The 21,461-nt window shown below is 39.5% G+C and overlaps 1 protein-coding gene across 2 annotated transcripts in view; it reads right to left on the bottom strand.

Annotated features, from left to right (window-relative positions):
* Positions 1-10,997: 10,997 nt before the first annotated feature.
* LOC126095222 (phosphoribosylformylglycinamidine synthase) overlaps positions 10,998-21,461 on the bottom strand; it is a 202,346-nt gene continuing 191,882 nt past the window's right edge. For both annotated transcript variants that reach the window (XM_049909959.1, XM_049909960.1), the window contains 2 exons: positions 15,491-15,619; positions 10,998-12,603 (listed from right to left, as the gene is read on the bottom strand). In XM_049909959.1, the coding sequence (XP_049765916.1) occupies positions 12,422-12,603; positions 15,491-15,619 (311 nt within the window). In that variant the 3' untranslated portion in view covers positions 10,998-12,421. The remainder of the gene's footprint in view (positions 12,604-15,490; positions 15,620-21,461) is intronic.

Consider the following 21,461-nt stretch of genomic DNA (forward strand, 5'->3'; position numbering starts at 1 on the left):
GTAAAAACTAGTATTCCATTTAAGTCCGTAGACATATTACAACACTGCACTGAACATGTATTTGAATGTTGTGCAGGGTCACTTGAATTTAATGAAACTAAACATCTAATTGTTGTTGTTTATAGGTCCCCTATCTCCAACTTCAGAGCATTTCTGTTCTAGCTAAAGAGGGTTCTTCGTTTGGTTTACAGGAAGTATGAAAAATTAGTTATATGTGGTGACTTCAATATTAATTTTGTATATGATTGTGCAAGAAAAAAGATGTTGGCAGATTTCCTAAACTCATATGATCTGATGGATAGGTTAAAGTTAGATATAGTGGGAATTAGTGAAGTTCGGTGGCAGGAGGAACAAGACTTCTGGTCAGGTGACTACAGGGTTATAAACACAAAGTCAAATAGGGGTAATGCAGGAGTAGGTTTCATAATGAATAGGAAAATAGGAATGCGGGTAAGCTACTACAAACAGCATAGTGAACGCATTATTGTGGCCAAGATAGATACGAAGCCCACACCTACTACAGTAGTACAAGTTTATATGCCAACTAGCTCTGCAGATGACGAAGAAATTGAAGAAATGTATGATGAAATAAAAGAAATTATTCAGATAGTGAAGGGAGACGAAAATTTAATAGTCATGGGTGACTGGAATTCGAGTGTAGGAAAAGGGAGAGAAGGAAACGTAGTAGGTGAATATGGATTGGGGCTAAGAAATGAAAGAGGAAGCCGCCTGGTAGAATTTTGCACAGAGCACAACTTAATCATAGCTAACACTTGGTTTAAGAATCATGATAGAAGGTTGTATACATGGAAGAACCCTGGAGACACTAAAAGGTATCAGATAGATTATATAATGGTAAGACAAAGATTTAGGAACCAGGTTTTAAATTGTAAGACATTTCCAGGGGCAGATGTGGACTCTGACCACAATCTATTGGTTATGACATGTAGATTAAAACTGAAGAAACTGCAAAAAGGTGGGAATTTAAGGAGATGGGACCTGGATAAACTGAAAGAACCAGAGGTTGTACAGAGATTCAGGGAGAGCATAAGGGAACAATTGACAGGAATGGGGGAAAGAAATACAGTAGAAGAAGAATGGGTAGCTTTGAGGGATGAAGTAGTGAAGGCAGCAGAGGATCAAGTAGGTAAAAAGACGAGGGCTAGTAGAAATCCTTGGGTAACAGAAGAAATATTGAATTTAATTGATGAAAGGAGAAAGTATAAAAATGCAGTAAATGAAGCAGGCAAAAAGAAATACAAACGTCTCAAAAATGAGATCGACAGGAAGTGCAAAATGGCTAAGCAGGGATGGCTGGAGGACAAATGTAAGGATGTAGAAGCTTATCTCACTATGGGTAAGATAGATACTGCCTACAGGAAAATTAAAGAGACCTTTGGAGATAAGAGAACCACTTGTATGAATATCAAGAGCTCAGATGGAAACCCAGTTCTAAGCAAAGAAGGGAAAGCAGAAAGGTGGAAGGAGTATATAGAGGGTCTATACAAGGGCGATGTACTTGAGGATAATATTATGGAAATGGAAGACGATGTAGATGAAGATGAAATGGGAGATACGATACTGCGTGAAGAGTTTGACAGAGCACTGAAAGACCTGAGTCGAAACAAGGCCTCCGGAGTAGACAACATTCCATTGGAACTACTGACGGCCTTGGGAGAGCCAGTCCTGACAAAACTCTACCATCTGGTGAGCAAGACGTATGAAACAGACGAAATACCCTCAGACTTCAAGAAGAATATAATAATTCCAATCCCAAAGAAAGCAGGTGTTGACAGATGTGAAAATTACCGAACAATCAGTTTAATAAGCCACAGCTGCAAAATACTAACACGTACTCTTTACAGACGAATGGAAAAACTAGTAGAAGCCGACCTCGGGGAAGATCAGTTTGGATTCCGTAGAAATACTGGAACACGTGAGGCAATACTGATCTTAAGACTTATCTTAGAAGAAAGATTAAGGAAAGGCAAACCTACATTTCTAGCATTTGTAGACTTAGAGAAAGCTTTTGACAATGTTGACTGGAATACTCTCTTTTAAATTCTAAAGGTGGCAGGGGTAAAATACAGGGAGCGAAAGGCTATTTACAATTTGTACAGAAACCAGATGGCAGTTATAAGAGTCGAGGGACATGAAAGGGAAGCAGTTGTTGGGAAGGGAGTAAGACAGGGTTGTAGCCTCTCCTCGATGTTATTCAATCTGTATATTGAGCAAGCAGTAAAGGAAACAAAAGAAAAATTCGGAGTAGGTATTAAAATCCATGGAGAAGAAATAAAAACTTTGAGGTTCGCCGATGACATTGTAATTCTGTCAGAGACAGCAAAGGACTTGGAAGAGCAGTTGAATGGAATGGATAGTGTCTTGAAAGGAAGATATAAGATGAACATCAACAAAAGCAAAACGAGGATAATGGAATGTAGTCGAATTAAGTCGGGTGATGCTGAGGGAATTAGATTAGGAAATGAGACACTTAAAGTAGTAAAGGAGTTTTGCTATTTGGGGAGCAAAGTAACTGATGATGGTCGAAGTAGAGAGGATATGAAATGTAGACTGGCAATGGCAAAGAAGGCGTTTCTGAAGAAGAGAAATTTGTTAACATCGAGTATAGATTTAAGTGTCAGGAAGTCATTTCTGAAAGTATTTGTATGGAGTGTAGCCATGTATGGAAGTGAAACATGGACGGTAAATAATTTGGACAAGAAGAGAATAGAAGCTTTTGAAAAATGGTGCTACAGAAGAATGCTGAAGATTAGATGGGTAGATCACATAACTAATTAGGAAGTATTGAATAGGATTGGGGAGAAGAGAAGTTTGTGGCACAACTTGACCAGAAGAAGGGATCGGTTGGTAGGACATGTTCTGAGGCATCAAGGGATCACCAATTTAGTATTGGAGGGCAGAGTGGAGGGTAAAAATCGTAGGGGGAGACCAAGAGATGAATACACTAAGCAGATTCAGAAGGATGTAGGTTGCAGTAGGTACTGGGAGATGAAGAAACTTGCACAGGATAGAGTAGCATGGAGAGCTGCATCAAACCAGTCTCAGGACTGAAGACCACAACAACAACAACATCCCCCTGCATGCTGTCACGTTTCTGTTGAGGTACAAAGTCCTGTGTCAATGAGAAGATGAGTGAGTGGAAGTGATTGATAAAAAGATCTGTGTCATAAAGTCCACAACTTGGCCGTGGGGTACTTCCTACCAGCCATGTCGGTGGGATGAGCTCCTTCTTACTCGTCTTCGCATAGGCCACAACCCTATGGCACATTGATTCTTACTCCAGCGAGAGGAGCCTCCAATGTATGGTGCTTGTGGTGTGAAGGTCACGGTGCGCCACATTTTATTGGACTGCATTTTATTTGAGAACCAGCGGACTGCAGCGGATTTGCCAGCAGATAAGCCGTCTATTTTATGTAATGATCAAACTAAAGTGATTAGGGTCTTAAAGTTTTGTCACTTTGTTTGTGACAGAGATGAGGTGTTCAATACTGTGCGTCAAATGTGGGATGAAGTATCAGATTCTATTAAGTCAGTGGGGGAAAAAAATCAGTATGGTTTGGAATGTTATCTCTGACTGATGAAGCGAACTTGACCCAAAAGGAGTCGATTCATTGTAATTACATCAACAGGCAATAATTTGGAGAAAATTTTGTTCTTGTTAGATTTCTAATTTGTTAGATGGTCAAGTACACATACGAGGTGCATTCAAGTTCTAAGGCCTCCGATTTTTTTTCTCCGGACTGGAAAGAGATAGAAACATGCGCATTGCTTTAAAATGAGGCCGCGTTCATTGTCAATACGTCCCAGAGATGGCAGCACCGTACGGCAGACGGAATTTTACCGCCAGCGGCGAGAATGAGAATTGTTTTAAATACTTAAAATGGCGACGTTTTCCTTACTTGAACAGCGTGCAAACATTCGTTTTCTGAATTTGCGTGGTGTGAAACCAATTGAAATTCATCGACAGTTGGAGACATGTGGTGATGGAGTTATGGATGTGTCAAAAGTGCGTTTGTGGGTGCGACAGTTTAATGAAGGCAGAACATCGTGTGACAACAAACCGAAACAACCTCAGGCTCGCACAAGCCGGTCTGACGACACGATCGAGAAAGCGGAGAGAATTGTTTTGGGGGATCGCCGAATGACTGTTGAACAGATCGCCTCCAGAGTTGGCATTTCTGTGGGTTCTGTGCACACAATCCTGCATGACGACCTGAAAATGCGAAAAGTGTCATCCAGGTGGGTGCCACGAATGCTGACGGACGACCACATGGCTGCCCGTGTGGCATGTTGCCGAGCAATGTTGACGCGCAATGACAGCATGAATGGGACTTTCTTTTCGTCGGTTGTGACAATGGATGAGACGTGGATGCCATTTTTCAATCCAGAAACAAAGTGCCAGTCAGCTCAATGGAAGCACACAGATTCACCGCCACCAAAAAAATTTCGGGTAACTGCCAGTGCTGAAAACATGATGGTGTCCATGTTCTGGGACAGCGAGGGTGTAATCCTTACCCATTGCATTCCAAAGGGCACTACAGTAACAGGTGCATCCTACGAAAATGTTTTGAAGAACAAATTCCTTCCTGCACTGCAACAAAAACGTCCGGGAAGGGCTGCGCGTGTGCTGTTTCACCAAGACAACACACCCGTACATCGAGCTAACGTTACGCAACAGTTTCTTCGTGATAACAACTTTGAAGTGATTCCTTATGCTCTCTACTCACCTGACCTGGCTCCTAGTAACTTTTGACTTTTTCCAACAATGAAAGACACTCTCCGTGGCCGCACATTCACCAGCCATGCTGCTATTGCCTCAGCAATTTTCCAGTGGTCAAAACAGACTCCTAAAGAAGCCTTCGCCGCTGCCATGGAATCATGGCATCAGTGTTGTGAAAAATGTGTATTTCTGCAGGGCGATTACGTCGAGAAGTAATGCGTTTCATCGATTTCGGGTGAGTAGTTCATTAGAAAAAAAATCGGAGGCCTTAGAACTTGAATGCACCTCGTATGTACATTTGAATCATTAGAGTAGATGGTGTTATAAAAAGCAAAAATGTAACTTTTTTTGTTATGAGACCAACAAAAGTTGGTAGATACATAGTTTTCATGTGAAATTCCAAATTATTTCCAAAATTTCGTTACTGCATAAAGCAAGGTGTCTTCTCTTATGGATCACAATGATGTCACAATTAGAAACTGCCACCCAGGAGTACATGGATACAGCATAAACAAACTGATATGAATGTAGTTCCATCAGCTGGTGAGAGTATGTCAGGAGCGAACCAGCCTACAGACACAGAGTGCTGCTATTAAAACAGTGGCAACAGCAGTGCAGCAAATGCACCACACTGTTTGGCCTCTACCCTCTCCTTCCCATGGTGCCTCATTCAACCACAGCCCGCTTCAAGCATTCGTACTTGGGGAGGCCACAACCGAGCGCAGCACACTCGAGCAAGTATGAGTGAGCAAAACCCCCAATTTGCAGACCTCTAGTACACAACCCCCAAGTCCCCCCCACCAACCCTTAGCAGCAGCTACAAAAGAGTGCCCCCTCCGTCAGACAATGCCAACTGGACTCGAAAAACTGAACCAAATCCTTTGTGAGGGCTTTGATCATGCATCATTGTAACTTGAAATGAGGGACATCTCACCCGAGATCCTTCTCACCCCTCCTAAACTGGGTGTTCCGTTGCCCACCCAACCTCCACAACATCTTAGTCCATCCCTGTGCCACTCTCAATCTCAACCCTTTGCCACAGGGATTATCTCCCTATGGAAGACCCCGATGTAAGACCTGACCGATCCACGCACCCAGCACTTCCTATTACAGTCCTGTCAGAGGCTTATCCTATCCCATCAGAGGCTGGGCCACATGTGAAAGCAGCCATGTCGTATACCAGCTCTGCTGCAACTATTGCTCACCTTTTTATGTTGGTATAACTATCAACCAGCTGTCCACCAGGATGAATGGCCATTGCGACTGTGGCCAAGAGCATAGTACACTATCATGTAGCACGTACACCATCTTGTGGCACAACATGCAGCTGAACATAACATGCTTGATTTCAAAGGCTGCTTCACAACCTGGGCCCATTTGGATCCTCCCCTCCACAACCAGCTTTTCTTAACACCATAGATGGAAGCTATTCTTAGTACACAGTCTCCACTCCAGAAATCTTGGCCTCAACATATGGTAACCTACTGTCACTACGCCCTCCACCGAATAGTTTCTTTCCAGTCACCTCCTTCCAATTCATTCATGTTCCCTCACCATCATTGTATGCTGCCCACTGTCAACATACCCGCCCATCTTTCCCTTTCCCTGCTGCTCTTCTCCCAGTTCCTGCACCCTCCATGAGACAGTACTCTTCTCTACCCTCACCCATGCCCTACTGTCTCTCCCCCGTCCCCATTCCACTCCACATTTCTACTTTTTGTTTAACGTGACAGTTGCCTTCAAGGTGCCAGAGATGATGGTCATGTATGCATGAGATGTGCTTGCTTGTGTGAATATGTGTATATGTTCTTTTTCAAAGAAGGCTGTGGCCGAAAGCTGAATGTGAAACAGCCTTCTGTTGTGCCTGTCTGCAAATCAGTGTGACATTTTCATGTTGAGTAGCAATATGTCAATTTCCTAGTATTGTTGAATTTCTGGATTTGTTATGCTACGAGGATTATACAGGGTGTCCCAGGAGGAATGGTCAATATTGTGGGATATGGCAGGAACACTAATTTGAAACAAAAAAATCATATGGACATATGCTCTATTCCAACTTGTTTCCGAGATAGAACTCATTTTATGTATATTTGTTTTTACGCTAGTGGCATGCACTTATGTCTTATCCAACCTTTAGACTGGTTGTGGTAGGAATGGTTCAAATGGCTCTGAGCACTATGGGACTCAACTGCTGTGGTCATAAGTCCCCTAGAACTTAGAACTACTTAAACCTAACTAACCTAAGGACATCACACACATCCATGCCCGAGGCAGGATTCGAACCTGCGACCGTAGCGGTCGTGCGGTTCCAGACTGTAGCGCCTTTAACCGCTCGGCCACTCCGGCCGGCACTGGTTGTGGTAGCACAATTAACTGGTCACCAAGATTGCTGGACCTTATGCCATTACATTTTTTTTTTATTGGGCTGGATGTGTACATATGAAAGGTGAATATGTAAGATCAACTGCTTGGTCACATCATGGACACTGCTGCTCTTGTTAGGGAACGTGCAGAGGCAATCCAATAAGTAACACATGTTCTCTGAGTGCACAAATGCACTGAGGTTGATGGTGGGATATTCAAACATTTACTGGGAACTGTTCAATAGCTGCAATGTGATGTGTACAACAATATTTAGACATGAATGTGTTAAAAATACGTATTTTTCAATTGATATGTTGCAAAATGCATTTTGTACATGTGTAAACCAGCCAGTGTTTGAATAATACAGAAAATAAATGAAATGTACATTAAATGTGTTCTATCTTGGAAACCATTTGTAATAGGGCAGATGCCCATATGACGTTTTTTGCTTCAAATGATTGTTCTGAATACTGACCATTCCTCCTAGGACACACTGTAAATTCCCTTTAAGAACTGAAGTGCTTAATACTCAACAAAGTGATTTTTGTTATAACACAAAATCTAAGGTAAAATTTATGGATTACTGAAGCTAACTGGAACGAGTCTGGTTTTGTTTCCTTGAGATTATGCTCACTAACAAATTCAAATGTAGCAGAAATTAATGACAAATGCCAAGATTATACATTGCTGTTGAAGCGCTAAAATAAATGGAATATGATACAATAGTTATAATATGCAGAGTACCCAATATTACGTCACAGCAGTTGACTTTGTGATAGCTATGTTTATGTTCCAATCCTAAAGCTTTAAACATTTTACGATGATTCCCTCAGAACCTGCATTTTTATTAATTTTTCCTCATAGTAAAGCTGCTTCAATTTCTGGATTACTTGCTTCAATATTTTGTAACATTTGTTGTAATGCATTACAATTCTAACATCAGAACTGTTTCTAGATAGTAGACACAGTCTCCTTTTTGTCCTACATGATACCTTAATTCCTTATGTAATCCATGTTTTATTTTTTGACTTCTGTGTGATCTGAGTTACCTTTAGGGGAAAAAAATTTTCAAAAGTGGAGGTAACTTTATTACCAAATGCTTTGTCTTTTCCATTTGAGTCAGAAGTATTGTAAACATCTATCCAGTTCATGTCTTTGAGCAATAACCTGAATTTCTCAATTCTTGACTTATTTATCACCCTCCTGTACACTGATTTACTAGATTTTTTATCTTAATAAGTTTCAACATTTAACACAAGATGTTGCATGTCATGATCAAATAACCCATTTACTATTGGTTTTGTGAGAGGACTTTTTTCTTTAGATCTGTCTATAAAGATATTATCATCAGCAGTCCCAGAGCATTTACATATCCTAGTTGTAAAGTTGACAGTAGGAACTAAATGGAATGATTGTGTTACTGACTGCAATAATTGTTCACTGACAGAGCTTTTCAATAAACCCATATTAAAATCACCAGCAACCACTATTTCCTTGTGTGTGTGTGTGTGTTTTTTTACCATGAGATGGGACAACAGAGCTTCCAGATTTTTTATGAAGAGGATAAAATTTCCTTAAGGTGATGTGTAGATACCTACTATTTATAAAGGACTTATTATGAAATACTACTTCTGTTGCACAAGCTTCTAAGTGCCACTCTGAGCAAAATTTATTAATATCAATATTGTTATTGTTGTTGTGGTCTTCAGTCCTGAGACTGGTTTGATGCAGCTCTCCACGCTACTCTATCCTGTGCAAGCTTCTTCATCTCCCAGTACCTACTGCAACCTACATCCTTCTGAATCTGTTTAGTGTATTCATCTCTTGGTCTCCCTCTACGATTTTTACCCTCCACGCTGCCCTCCAATACTAAATTGGTGATCCCTTGATGCCTCAGAACATGTCCTCCCAACCGATCCCTTCTTCTAGTCAAGTTGTGCCACAAACTTCTCTTCACCCCAATTCTATTCAATACCTCCTCAATAGTTATGTGATCTACCCATCTAATCTTCAGCATTCTTCTGTAGCACCACATATCGAAAGCTTATATTCTCTTCTTGTCCAAACTAGTTATTGTCCATGTTTCACTTCCATACATGGCTACACTCCATACAAATACTTTCAGAAACGACTTCCTGACACTTAAATTTATACTCGATGTTAACAAATTTCTCTTCTTCAGAAATGCTTTCCTTGCCATTGCCAGTCTAAATTTTATATCCTCTCTACTTCGACTATCATCAGTTATTTTGCTCCCCAGATAGCGAATCAATATTATTGAAATCAAAACAGTTTCTGAGAAATGTGTCAACTCCTCCTTTCTCCATATTTGTCCTACAGAGGTAAGAGGCTAACTTGAATCTTGTAACATTTAACATATCTATACCAGTGGTCATATGATGTTCAGAAGGGCAGATTATATCAACTGGTTTGCTCAACTCTAATTCTTCAACACAAGTAAGCAACTCATTAAGCTTACCCCTTAGTCCTCGAATACTCTGATGCAATAAGGATAACTGATTTCGTGCACTGGCTGAATTACAACTGGCTGAACCTAATTTTCCAGTCAATTTTTGAATATATCTAGTTTCAATCAAAGGCTGTGTGCATGAATTGTGTACATTAAAATTTGATTTCTGACTGCCTGTTTTATCAGTGTGAATGTCTGAACATCTTATATTTCTGTCCTCTCACACTAAAAAAACTGCTGATCTGTCACTTGTAACCACTAGTACTTTACCATTTGTGACAATGCCCCCCCCCCCCCCCCCCCAAGTTATTTGCTATTAGCCCACACAGTTTTCCCTCCCCTTTCCAGTTGAGGTGAAGGCCATGCCTAGCATAGTCCCATCTGCTGATAACGTCAACTGTACCTGATCCAAGCAGCCGTTCTGTCTTTAAATTAACTCTCCTAACAGAAGAGTTTAAATGAGGCCTGTCATGGTGCCTTAGAACAGACACAAGCCCAACACCAGTATGTCTCATTGCTGAAGATATCTTCACCAGGTCACTCTCAATTGAATAATTAGAGTTCCTATCTATGCTGTTGCCTGCCCCACCCACTATTGAGATGGTGTTTTCCTTTGTGAAGTCTCTGCAATGTGAACCTACATCCTCTGTCACCTGACCAAGTGGGCACAAGTACCTGCAGCTCCGAGAGGTGTATGGAGATATACAATGGGTGTGCACACGAGTGAGCCAGAGTCTGGGCCAAGGGGCAAGCTGCCTTCCACCCTGTTTGTTGAATATACTGTTACTGTTGTATGTCAAAGGGTACTGATAAGAAAGTGGTAAAGGTGTCAGAAATTAGATAGAATTGAGTAATGCCAAGATGAATATGATATCAAAACTCCTAGAAGGGTTTAGTGAAAAAATCTCAGAGGAAACCAGGAAATTCAGAGAAGGGAATTTAAAGAATTTAAGAGAGATCAGGGCATGTATCAAACTCAAAACGCAATTGCAAAAATGAATGGGATTTGTTAATGGTATATTCACTCAATATGATTGTACAGTGACAAGCATAGGGCGTGACAAGCTTAGTAATGGGATATTTTTGAATTCATAACAATGTCCATCCAGGTATGGCTCAAAGAACACAAGATCTCCTTGCATCTTGTGGCACTGAACAAACTTCATCACCCTCTGTACAGTCCTGATCTAGTGCCCAGTGATTGCCCTTTGTCCCTCTCCACTTGAAGAACCATCTGGGTGCCACAGCCATGATACTGATGTCAAAATGGCCATTCACCACTGTCTGCCAATTTTTTATGAGTATGGAATTCAGACGTTGGTTGGAATACCAGTGAAAAGTAGTTTAAGGTATAGAGTTTCATGTAATAATAAAACTAGAACAAATGCACTTCTGCTTAATTAAAAAAAAAAGGCTATCTGTTTAAAAAAATAAGAACACCACAGTTGTACAACTCGCTTCCAGCTACCCTTGAATTGAGCATAATTGTATGAATACCTATTAGCGACCTTAAGTGCAGAGGTGAGTACATCAATTTTCGGAATGCATTACTGAGGGAATATAAGGAACAGTACAAAAATTATGAAACAGCTTCTCTCCCTCTTTCTTTTTAATGAACCATACTTGGTCTTTTTTGTATCAAAACACTTCATTAAAGCTTTCCCTTATAAACTAGAATACTTCACATAAAATTACAGTAACAATCATTAATATGGCACATGGTTCACTTTTTTGTACATCAAATATTGTGAAAATAAAATCATACAAAAAGTCTGCAACATACTTGAACCAAGAGGTAATCTGAAACAAGTCCCAAATATATTTTTTTGTTACTTCAGTATTTAAACAATAATGTCATGTGGAGCATTTTAACAGTGCAAGTTATAAATTCTACTAACAGGAAACAACATAACAGTATTGAAATATACACACAATGTATATTTTGACAGACAACAATAACTTAGGTTGAAATTTAAAAAAATAATATTTTATCATTTGCATTTATAAGTTAACGACATATAAAAAATTGATTTTTGCATTATTTCTGAATAAAGAAAGTAAGGCATATAAGAAATGAGATTCAAAACAGGCCTTAAAATGATAAAATAATGAGATTGTAAAACATGTATTATTAATGTAGTTCCAACATTTAATAGGATTATATTATAACTTCATAATTTTCCATTTGGATCAATTGTTTTCATCTATCTATTTCAGAGGAACATTTTCTTCTAAATATTATTTTATCTTCTCTTTTGTATACTTCAGAATATATTTAACTTTTCCATTCCTTTTTTACCTGTCCTGGTATTTTAATTTTCTCTAGCTATAGCACTGAAGAGTAATTTCTACTTATGTTCCTACTTGCATACAAGAATAAAATGTGTTTTGGTATATTTATTCAGACTGTGAACATCTTATTAATATAAAACAAGAAAAAGAAATTAAGGTGTCAGTGAATTGTGTTGATTAACAATGAAGTAATCTCACTGATGGGTTTGTAAGGTGACAGAGGATGAATACAGAGATACCTAACTTCCAGAAGTAAACCTGTAATTCTCTGCAATTTACAACATACAGGAAGAATCAAGCAATGACACGAGAATGATAAATGTTTAAAAAGAGAACAGTAGATTCACTGACAAAGCACTGACAGGAGAGCACGTGACATGAATACCCTCAGTGGTCCCTTCTCTATATTACCAGTCTGACGGTAATTTTTGTTATCAATTGTTATAGTTGTGTACAACTGACATATTCCCTTCTATTTCTCAGATATAAGTAATACTCCGAGTAAACAGTAATTTACTCTTGAGCGTAAATTCAGAGAGGAGAGCTCGGTTGGCCTATGAGTCGGTGACACACCACCAGTATGCGTTCTGGAACATGCGCATCCACGGGGAGACCGTGTGCTCGCCCTTCCACTCTTGTGGCAGCCACGGCCACTGCCACAGCTGTGTGCAGCGCTCCGGGTGTGGCATCATTGCCAGGTGCCGCCCGTCGTCCGAGCATATCCCCGCCACACCGCCTGAAAGAATACAGTGTGCTAGGATAAGCTGTCTGGCTTTTGCTGTAATGTAGGAAAATCTGACAGATGCAGGAATATGAGTTGATCTCTTTAAATGGGCAGTAAGTAGACCAGGTTTCAAAATCTCCAAGGAGAATATTAATTTTTTTACTAATATAAATAAAATTCTTCAAACTACTAGCGAAAACTGGTCAAACAGCAGTCGTTAAAGAGTTCGAATATCAGTGATAGCTTACTCAAGAAAAGGCCTAAGAAAAATCTGCTATGGACGAAAGATGCACACAATGGAAAGTGCATACAGAATGGTGAAGTATATTTACAATAAAAAGGGGATATTGAGAAAAGCAAAAATGCTACACAGAAATAATACCTGACTGCCTCTAACGAGCAAGCGCCTAGAGGTGCATAATTCATTAGACAAACGGAAATATTGTAGAGGAGAATCAACACAAGAATTTTATATTTCATAAGATGCAGTCTGAAAACTGAGAAGCAGTGGTGAAATACATTGAAATGTACAAGCAATAGTGAAAAAAATTTTTTTTTGCTAATTATACAAAATTAACAACAGACTAACAAAACGAATCTTCAAGTATCTCCGTTAAAAAAAAAGATTGAGAACAAAACAAAACATAATAAAAGAAGAAGCTGCAGAAAAAGTGCCAGGTGTTTCAAAATGAATAGCAGGGTTTTAAGGCTTTTTAGCATTCATTAAATTCAACTTACAATTACAAATAATATATGAAATGAGAGAGCAACTCAAACGGTTTTGTTCAAATACCTGTGTGCATGCACTGTTTCCTGTGTCTTCTGTTAAAACATGCTAGTAGCAAAGATGGCGACTATTGAATAGAAAGCTCTTTGTGTTTTACAGTTTGCAAGGACTGAATCTGTTGTTACAGTGTAATGAGCATTCTGTATCAAGTTCCACTGTAATACTCTAAGTGATAATGACATTCACAGATGATACCAACAGTTTGAAGACTCCGGCTGTGTGAGACAATCTTTCATGCATAGAACCAAGAAATCAGTTCAGAAGTCTAGTTGTGAATTAGCAATTCCAGTGCTGTTCACGTCGAGACTTTTAAGGAGACACTTACAAATAGTCCATATCGTTCACTGTTGTCACAAACTCTAAAACCTACAGACTATGGCTTTTGTGCCAACTTTGCAAACGAAATGTTGCTGCATGATGAAGATTTTCTGAATTGTGTCATCTTCAGTGATTAATTGACAAGTTTGTGTAAGGGGAGATATGAGTGCACACAGTGAGCACATTTGAGAGTCAGCAGAACTCCACGAGATGGTACAGTTGCAACTAGACCCCCTAAATTGATGTTTTTGGGCCATATTGTGACGAAGCAAGCTGGGATCTTTTTACTTCCTCTCTTGCTTCGGCATCTGCCTCCTTAAAATTCATTTTGTCATTTTTTAACTAATTACCATTAACATACATGAGTATAACCTGCATTTTCAGAAAAGAGAAAGGTTGGCCCTCAGTCTTAAAGAATATACCACCAGATCTAATTTTGTGCTTAGTTTTATGTATGTAATCCATTTTCTAATTTATTTTGACTATTCCTAGTTAATACTTTGGTTATAGGGTGAAATCAGTAATTGTTCCGTAACTTAAATTCTATTGTTGACTTATAAACAAATATAAATTCTGTACTAATTATAAGCATTTGGAGGAACAACTAATAGTATTCTTAAAGGATCTATTTGGCTCTATTTGAAAACACGTTAGCAAAGCCAGCACTTAATTAATTCCAAAGTAATTACCAGGTTTGTCAAAAGTATTGTTTGTATACCCATATCTGTTAATTTCATCATTTAAACAAATAATACAGCCTAACCCTTGTAGTGGAAGAAACTATATATTCAGTTAATTGAAGGAGTTGTGTTTTAATTGTAATTTCTGTAACTTTAACATCGAACAATGTATAGTTTCAGTGCCTATTATTGTAATGATATGAAGGCCCAATTTTTGGTCCCGAGACAGACAGTCCATGGCCAATTTTCAGACGAGGAATCTGTGCTGGTTAGAACAACAACAATGAATCAACTTAACAGTGTAATAAGTGTAACACAATTAGGAAGCGTGTTAAAACAATGACAGTGTCTGTTTAATATGTACCGTATTATTCTGCAAGAACTGTGATCTGTGTGGTTATGTTTTCACTGCTCATAGATATTCAACAGTAAAATATTGTAGCAGTACGCTGATGTTTGCCTGCATCCTATTAATGAGGCTTATCAAAATTTGCCAATATTTAACAGGCTGTATAACTGTGTAATATTGGGGGTTGTGAACAATGATAGTGTGAAACGCAACTATGCAACTGTCGGCTACATCATTTACAGTAGTCAGCGTTGAACTTCCAGCCCCCCCCCCCCCTTTTCTTTCAGCCAGTATAACAACGCAGTATATTGACACTGAGGACTATCAATGAAGAAATACAGCAGATGAACGTCACAATATTCCACCACTTCTTGACCTGAAAGTTGAATGCAATCTTTGTCAGTAATGCCACAGACATGATGTACTGCTTACACATTCTGTGGATACCGGCTTAAATTTTCTATTGTTGTGCCATTCAAGTAACTGCAATAATATCATGTTACTCCTAGAAAAGAGTTATATCACTGAATTTGTCTCACACTGATGTGGATGCTTGGTGCCCGATATTGTTTCTTACTTGTAAATAAAAGAAGCATGTTAAAAATGGAAAACCTCTGAAATAAAGTATTGTAGCCTGATGTGATAGTATAAAACAAGAGATTCAGGAACATTAAAACTACAAAAGCAATTGTAATTTGCTAAATATCAAATTGAGATGTATGCCAGCAAATCCGTCAGGATTACCTTGTAGAACTTTGGACTTACCGATACTTCCATTTGGATTCAGTGGGTATTCCAGCGTTGGTTTGCCATCATCGTCAACGTATTTTATGGCTAAACATTTGTTTTTTTCTAATTCTGTGTACACATTTTCATCTCGGAAAGTGAAACGACCTGCAATCCAAATTGAATTATATAACACTGATTTTCAGATATTGTGTTCATAATATTAACTGACATATGCAAATATTAGGCGGTCCCAAGCAGATTTTACATATTTCAGAAACTTTATTACATGATTACAGAGCCATACTTATTCTTTATCAGCCTGAAATATATACATATAAATGTGATTACTATTTTGTTTTACATACTAGACACTGTACTTTCAGATTAGAAACAGTTTTGACACTTTCTGACTATAACATAATAATTGCCCAAATCTTTATTTAAAGGTTTGCAGCTGCTGCTCTACATGAGTGCTCGCTTTGCTGGTTTAAAAGCTGCTGTTCTGCTTCCAATCTTTCAAATTATCAAGAGCACCTTACTGACAATATGAACACATGCTTTCTTCATGCATTGTTTTGAATGTTCTTCCCAATTACTGAATGTCATTGTCAACTGTTAAATGTGTGTTTGTGATCATCCCCCCCCCCCTCTCTCTATCTGTGTGTGTGTGTGTGTGTGTGTGTGTGTGTGTGTGTGTGTGTGCGCGTGTGTGGCTAACTGTCCTAGTAATTTCCATGTCTTATTTTGCATTGGTGGAATGATGGCTGTGAAGCTGTACATGCTCTGTCAATGGAGAATGATTTGCTTCATATTTCCAACAACTGGTTTGTTCTTTGTAACATATTTTAAAATCTCGTCTTATACTTATGTATAATGTATCTCACCTTTGGCTTCAAGTTTGCATATTCCTGTTCCCTAGAATTTGTTCCTCTTGACTGCTGGTTGGCTTAGGTTTGTTTGCAGAATTTGTACAGTTTTATATGCCATATGGAGGCACTGTTTCTTTACGATGTTTGTTGCTCTGTGTGCTACTTTGTGTGTGTAAGTCACTGTACACTATGTCCTATGTGTGTGTGTGTGTGTGTGTGTGTGTGTGTGTGTGTGTGTGTGTGTGTTGGTTTGGGGCTTTCGAGTTTCCCTATATTGTGGGCATATTGTGTTTGTTTTGTAGTAGTTTTAATTTTTTGACTAAGTTTGTGCAATACAAGGAACATTCAATAATTAAAGAGACAAACTGATGTAGGAGTGAAACAGTTTGTAGGAGTACTCTAGTTTCATTACTTTTGGTTGGCATCACTGTCATGAGCAGAGAGCAGCTGATGGATAAAAAGTTATTCTGATGGATACAAAGTTATTTTATTTATTATCTCCCAAATTGCATTTAATGATGGTGTGTTCACTTGCAGTTTCCACATTAGTTGAACAACGTTCTGTTCAGTGATACTTTTTTTTCTAAAGGTGAAAAACTGGCTAAAATATTTTTTTGAATGATTTTTACACTTTGGTGAAGGTTAAACGAACCATGGAAATTTTTGTAAGTGGCTGTGAGAACAGTTCAAGACCGGTCAAATCTCAGTGACTGATGAGCAATGTGATAGCCGGCCAGTTACCAAGATTTTAACATGTGAGGAAACTTGGGTTCACCATTTTGAACCAGAGTCCAAAAGATCCTGGAATGGAAGGACAGCAGCTCACTTATCCAAATGAAATTCAGAACACAAACATCAGCTGGAAAAGTCGTGTTGACAGTCTCTTGTGATGTCCAAGGAATCGTCTTTTGTAATTATTCAGAAGATCAGTGCACAATGAAAACCCCTACTACTTAGGCATGCCTATGAATAAAGTAAAGCAAGCAATGAGAGAAAAACATCATATATTTCAAAGAAAAGGTGAAAATACTCGCCCTCACACTGCTCAGCTGACCCAAGAGACCACTGAATAAATGAGATGAGACATACTGTCTCATCCTCCCATGGTCTAGATTTGGCACCCTCGGATTTTCATTTCTTTGAGCCCCTCACAGAGGCATTACACAGAAAAAAACTTCAGTAACAACAAGGTGGTCAAAGAATTTATGGGAAAGTGGCTCAAACAACACGACAGAGACCTCTTTGCATCCGGTATAAAAAGAACTATTTCATTGTTGGAAAAGGGAGGGCTGAGTATTATGCTGAAAAGCAGTAAAAGTCTCATTTCCTAAAAATTCTGCTTTTTCCATCAATTTGTGTCTTTTAATTAGTGAAGGTCCCTCATACATATGTGTTGTACCCATTGTGTGCGCTTGCATACATTTCATTTTCATAATTTCTCTTGTTCAGTGGAATCCTGTTTATTTTATATGATTTTGCCTTAGTGCAGCTAGTCTCTGGCTGTGTAACTGATGAATACACATAACATACCAACACAGTGACAACACAAAATAAAAACAAACAACATGGTTTAAAATGTCTTACACTTATAAACTGACAGAGTGGCAAACATCTTACAGAAACAAAGCCTCTCTGTAGCATATAAAACTGTCCAAACTCTCCTAACAAACTTACGCCAATCAACAACTAAGAGTGACAAATACAAGGGAGCAATTGTATATAAACCGAATGCCAAAGTTAATTTAGAAATTTTAAAATATGTTACAAAGAACACATCAGACGTTGGAAGTAAGAAAGAAATCTGTCATGTGTAAGCCGTTCGCCCTGTCTACCAGCTATCCCTCTGACACCAGCTCATGTTAGTGGCCTATGTGGTGAAACTGCAGAGGCCACACCTGCAGATATCAGCCAGAAGACCTCACATGCCCGCTGGCCTGACAGGCGGCAGTGTAAGCGTCACCAGAGGCTCGGTGGCCTTTCTTTCTTCTAGCTGACAAAACAAATGGCTTATCTGGAAGCAAAGTACCATATGGGACCTTAGCTTGTATTCCTGAAGTCTCTGTTATATTCCAGATCTTCCACAAAAGAACATTTGCATCAGGGAAAGCTTCAAGGCCACTATAGTTTGCATGTTTCTGCCATACAACATGCAAGGTCAACCATGTACTACCTCCAAAGACAACAATAACATCACATGTAAACTGCATTCTGTGTCCACAAAAGACATTTGGGCCACCAATAAACTGCTGCTTATTGAATTGGCCAGCGAGGTCACTGTCTATTGCCTTCAAAGACTTGTACACAGGAACACCAATGGCGACAATAATAACATCGTGTAGGCATTGCAGAGGCACGTTAACAGAAGTGAACGTTGCAAGCCATCACCCAGTGCAACTCAAGAGCAAAGCATCCGCACGCTGACAGCTGCAGAGCAAATGACGCCATGTGCTGCAGCGGTTGGCTATACGTCTTTCTCCCTCTTACAACGACCGGATGCTGCTGTTGGGACACTCTGTGCTTGGGGCCTCCACTTGCTTCCAGTCAACTAGCTGCAGCTAAAACTAAAGACACCGCACCGCCAGGCGGCAGGTAAGTCAGCTCTCTTATGGTAGCCAACAGCCTCATCATGAGATGAAACATGCCATCTCTATTAAGGTACCCAACTGCCTAGCGTGTAACCAAGTGCTAAGGGCCTACATACGTTAAAGATTTTTTTTTTTTTTTTTTTTTCTGAGAGATAGGGAATTAGGAAATGAGATAAGAATTTTGCATTTATTGACTATAAGTCAACATACAGTTACCAACAATCTTTATTTTACAATTACCATTCCCTACTTTGGCCCAAATAAACAGGTACTTGTCAGCATTCAGCTTCTTTCTTTCAGCTGACAAAACAAAGGGCTTATCTGGAACCAAAGTACCATATGGCACCTTAGCTAGTATTTCTGCAGTCTCTGTTATATTCCAGGTCTCCCACGAAAGAATATTTGCATCACGGCCACCGTAACCTGCATGATTCTTCCATACAACAGCCAAGGTCAACCGTGTACTACCTCCAAAGACAGCAGTAACAACACATATTAACTGCATTCTTAGTGCATGGAAGACATTTGGACCACCAATAAGCTGCTGCTTATTGAATTGGCCTGCAAGGTCAATTCCATTGCTTTCAAAGACTTGTACACAGGAACAATGTGCTGCCATTGGTAAAGATAATAACGTCATGTAGGCATTACAGAGGCACGTTAACACAAGTGCCTCTGCAACACCTACGCGACATTATTATCGTCACTATTGGCGGCGCATTGTTCCTGTGTACAAATCTTTGAAAGCTAGACACTGACCTTGCTGGCCAATTCAATAAGCAGAAGCTTATTGGTGGTCCAAATGTCTTTCATGCACTAAGAATGCAGTTAATATGTGTTGTTACTGCTGTCTTTGGAGGTAGTACACAGTTGACCTTGTTTGTTGTATGGGGGAATCTTGGAGACTAGGGTGGCCTTGAAGCTTTCCCTGATGCATATATTATTTTGTGGAAGATCTGGAATATAACAGAGACTTCAGGAATACTAGCTAAGGTCCCATATGGTACTTTGGTTCCAGATAAGCCCTTCGTTTTGTCAACTGGAAGGAAGAAGAAGCTCGCATCAGACGTTCTGTGTGTTGCAACTCCTGCACGATTCTTTTGTCTTGTTACATGTGGACTCACAAGAGGATTATTTCGATTATTGTTCAGAGGTTTACGAATACAGCTACATTTGTGTTACTGCATTGGTTTCGTCTATTACTTAGTTACTACACGATTGGGATCCCATCCTCATCGTCAAACGTCTAGTAACCAAGTAATACACGAAACCAATCCAGTAACACAAATATGGCTTTATTCTTAAATCTCTGAACAATAATGGAAATAAGCCTCTCGGGACTCCACACATAACAAGACAAAAGATTCATACAGACAGGGCAACATAAACGATACACAGAACACCTGATGTGAGCGTGACAAACTAAAAGAACATAGTGAGAGTGAGCCAGTGCTGCTCCGCACATATATAGGCACAAGTTGCCAGCAGACAGCGTGGTGGAGATCATACCGTGTGCACGCCTCCTACAGGTGGCCTGTAGTGGCCGGCCTGCAATGATACAGTTGGCAGTCGATTTAAGTACTTATGCATGGCGACACTACATTCAGCGTACTCACACTCGCACACACTAGTAGCGGCATACGGTAGTATGTCGTACAATGGTGAAATATGGATGAGGTGCTGTTACGGTATGGGGGTGTCTGTTGTAGTTAGGGTGTGCTAAATGCAGAGGGTGTGGACACGTTTTACAACATTGTGTACTGCGTACAGTTGAAGGAAGAGTTAAAAGTGGCCATATACCTAAATCCATTCTTGATAAGCAAGCATGTGCAAACATGCTTGCCCAAGAATGCTTGATCAAACTTTGATTATGGTTGTTTGTGCAAACATTCAAACATTCAAACATGTGTCTACCAGGAGTAGGGATGATTGTGCAAGCATTTGTCAGTGATCTGATTTGATTTTTATTTAGTCCTGTTAAATTACATTCTGTAATAATGTTCTACTGTAATATAGAGGACTGGGTTGTTTGAGGGAGGAGACCAGACAGTGAGGTCATCGGTCTCATCGGATTAGGGAAGGACGGGGAAGGAAGTCGGCCATGCCCTTTCACAGGAACCATCCTGGCATTTGCCTGGAGCAATTTAGGGAAATCACGGAAAACTTAAATCAGGATGGCCGGTCGCGGGATTGAACTGTCGTCCTCCCGAATGTGAGTCCAGTGTGCTAGCCACTGCGCCACCTCGCTCGGTACTGTAATATGGGTAAGTCCAAGAATATTACATGGAGAAAAAGAGAAGAATAACAGCAACAGAGTGAGATAGTTTCTGTAGTGAGTCTAGTATAAATAGTTAATACAGGAATCTGATTTTCATTTTTTCAGTCACTCATTCCTGCACATATCGCATTTCCTATTCATTTTATTTTATTTTGTTTTATTTTGTAAAATAAGCAAAATTGCTTCCAAAGCCAGCACAGCATAGCTCAACAATTTCTAGCAAAATGAACTGATTCTTGTGGAAGCACACTTGAGCCGTGTGGGGGCACGTGGAA

Source organism: Schistocerca cancellata, chromosome 8 (genome assembly GCF_023864275.1).
Source record: "Schistocerca cancellata isolate TAMUIC-IGC-003103 chromosome 8, iqSchCanc2.1, whole genome shotgun sequence".
Classification (NCBI taxonomy): domain Eukaryota; kingdom Metazoa; phylum Arthropoda; class Insecta; order Orthoptera; family Acrididae; genus Schistocerca; species Schistocerca cancellata.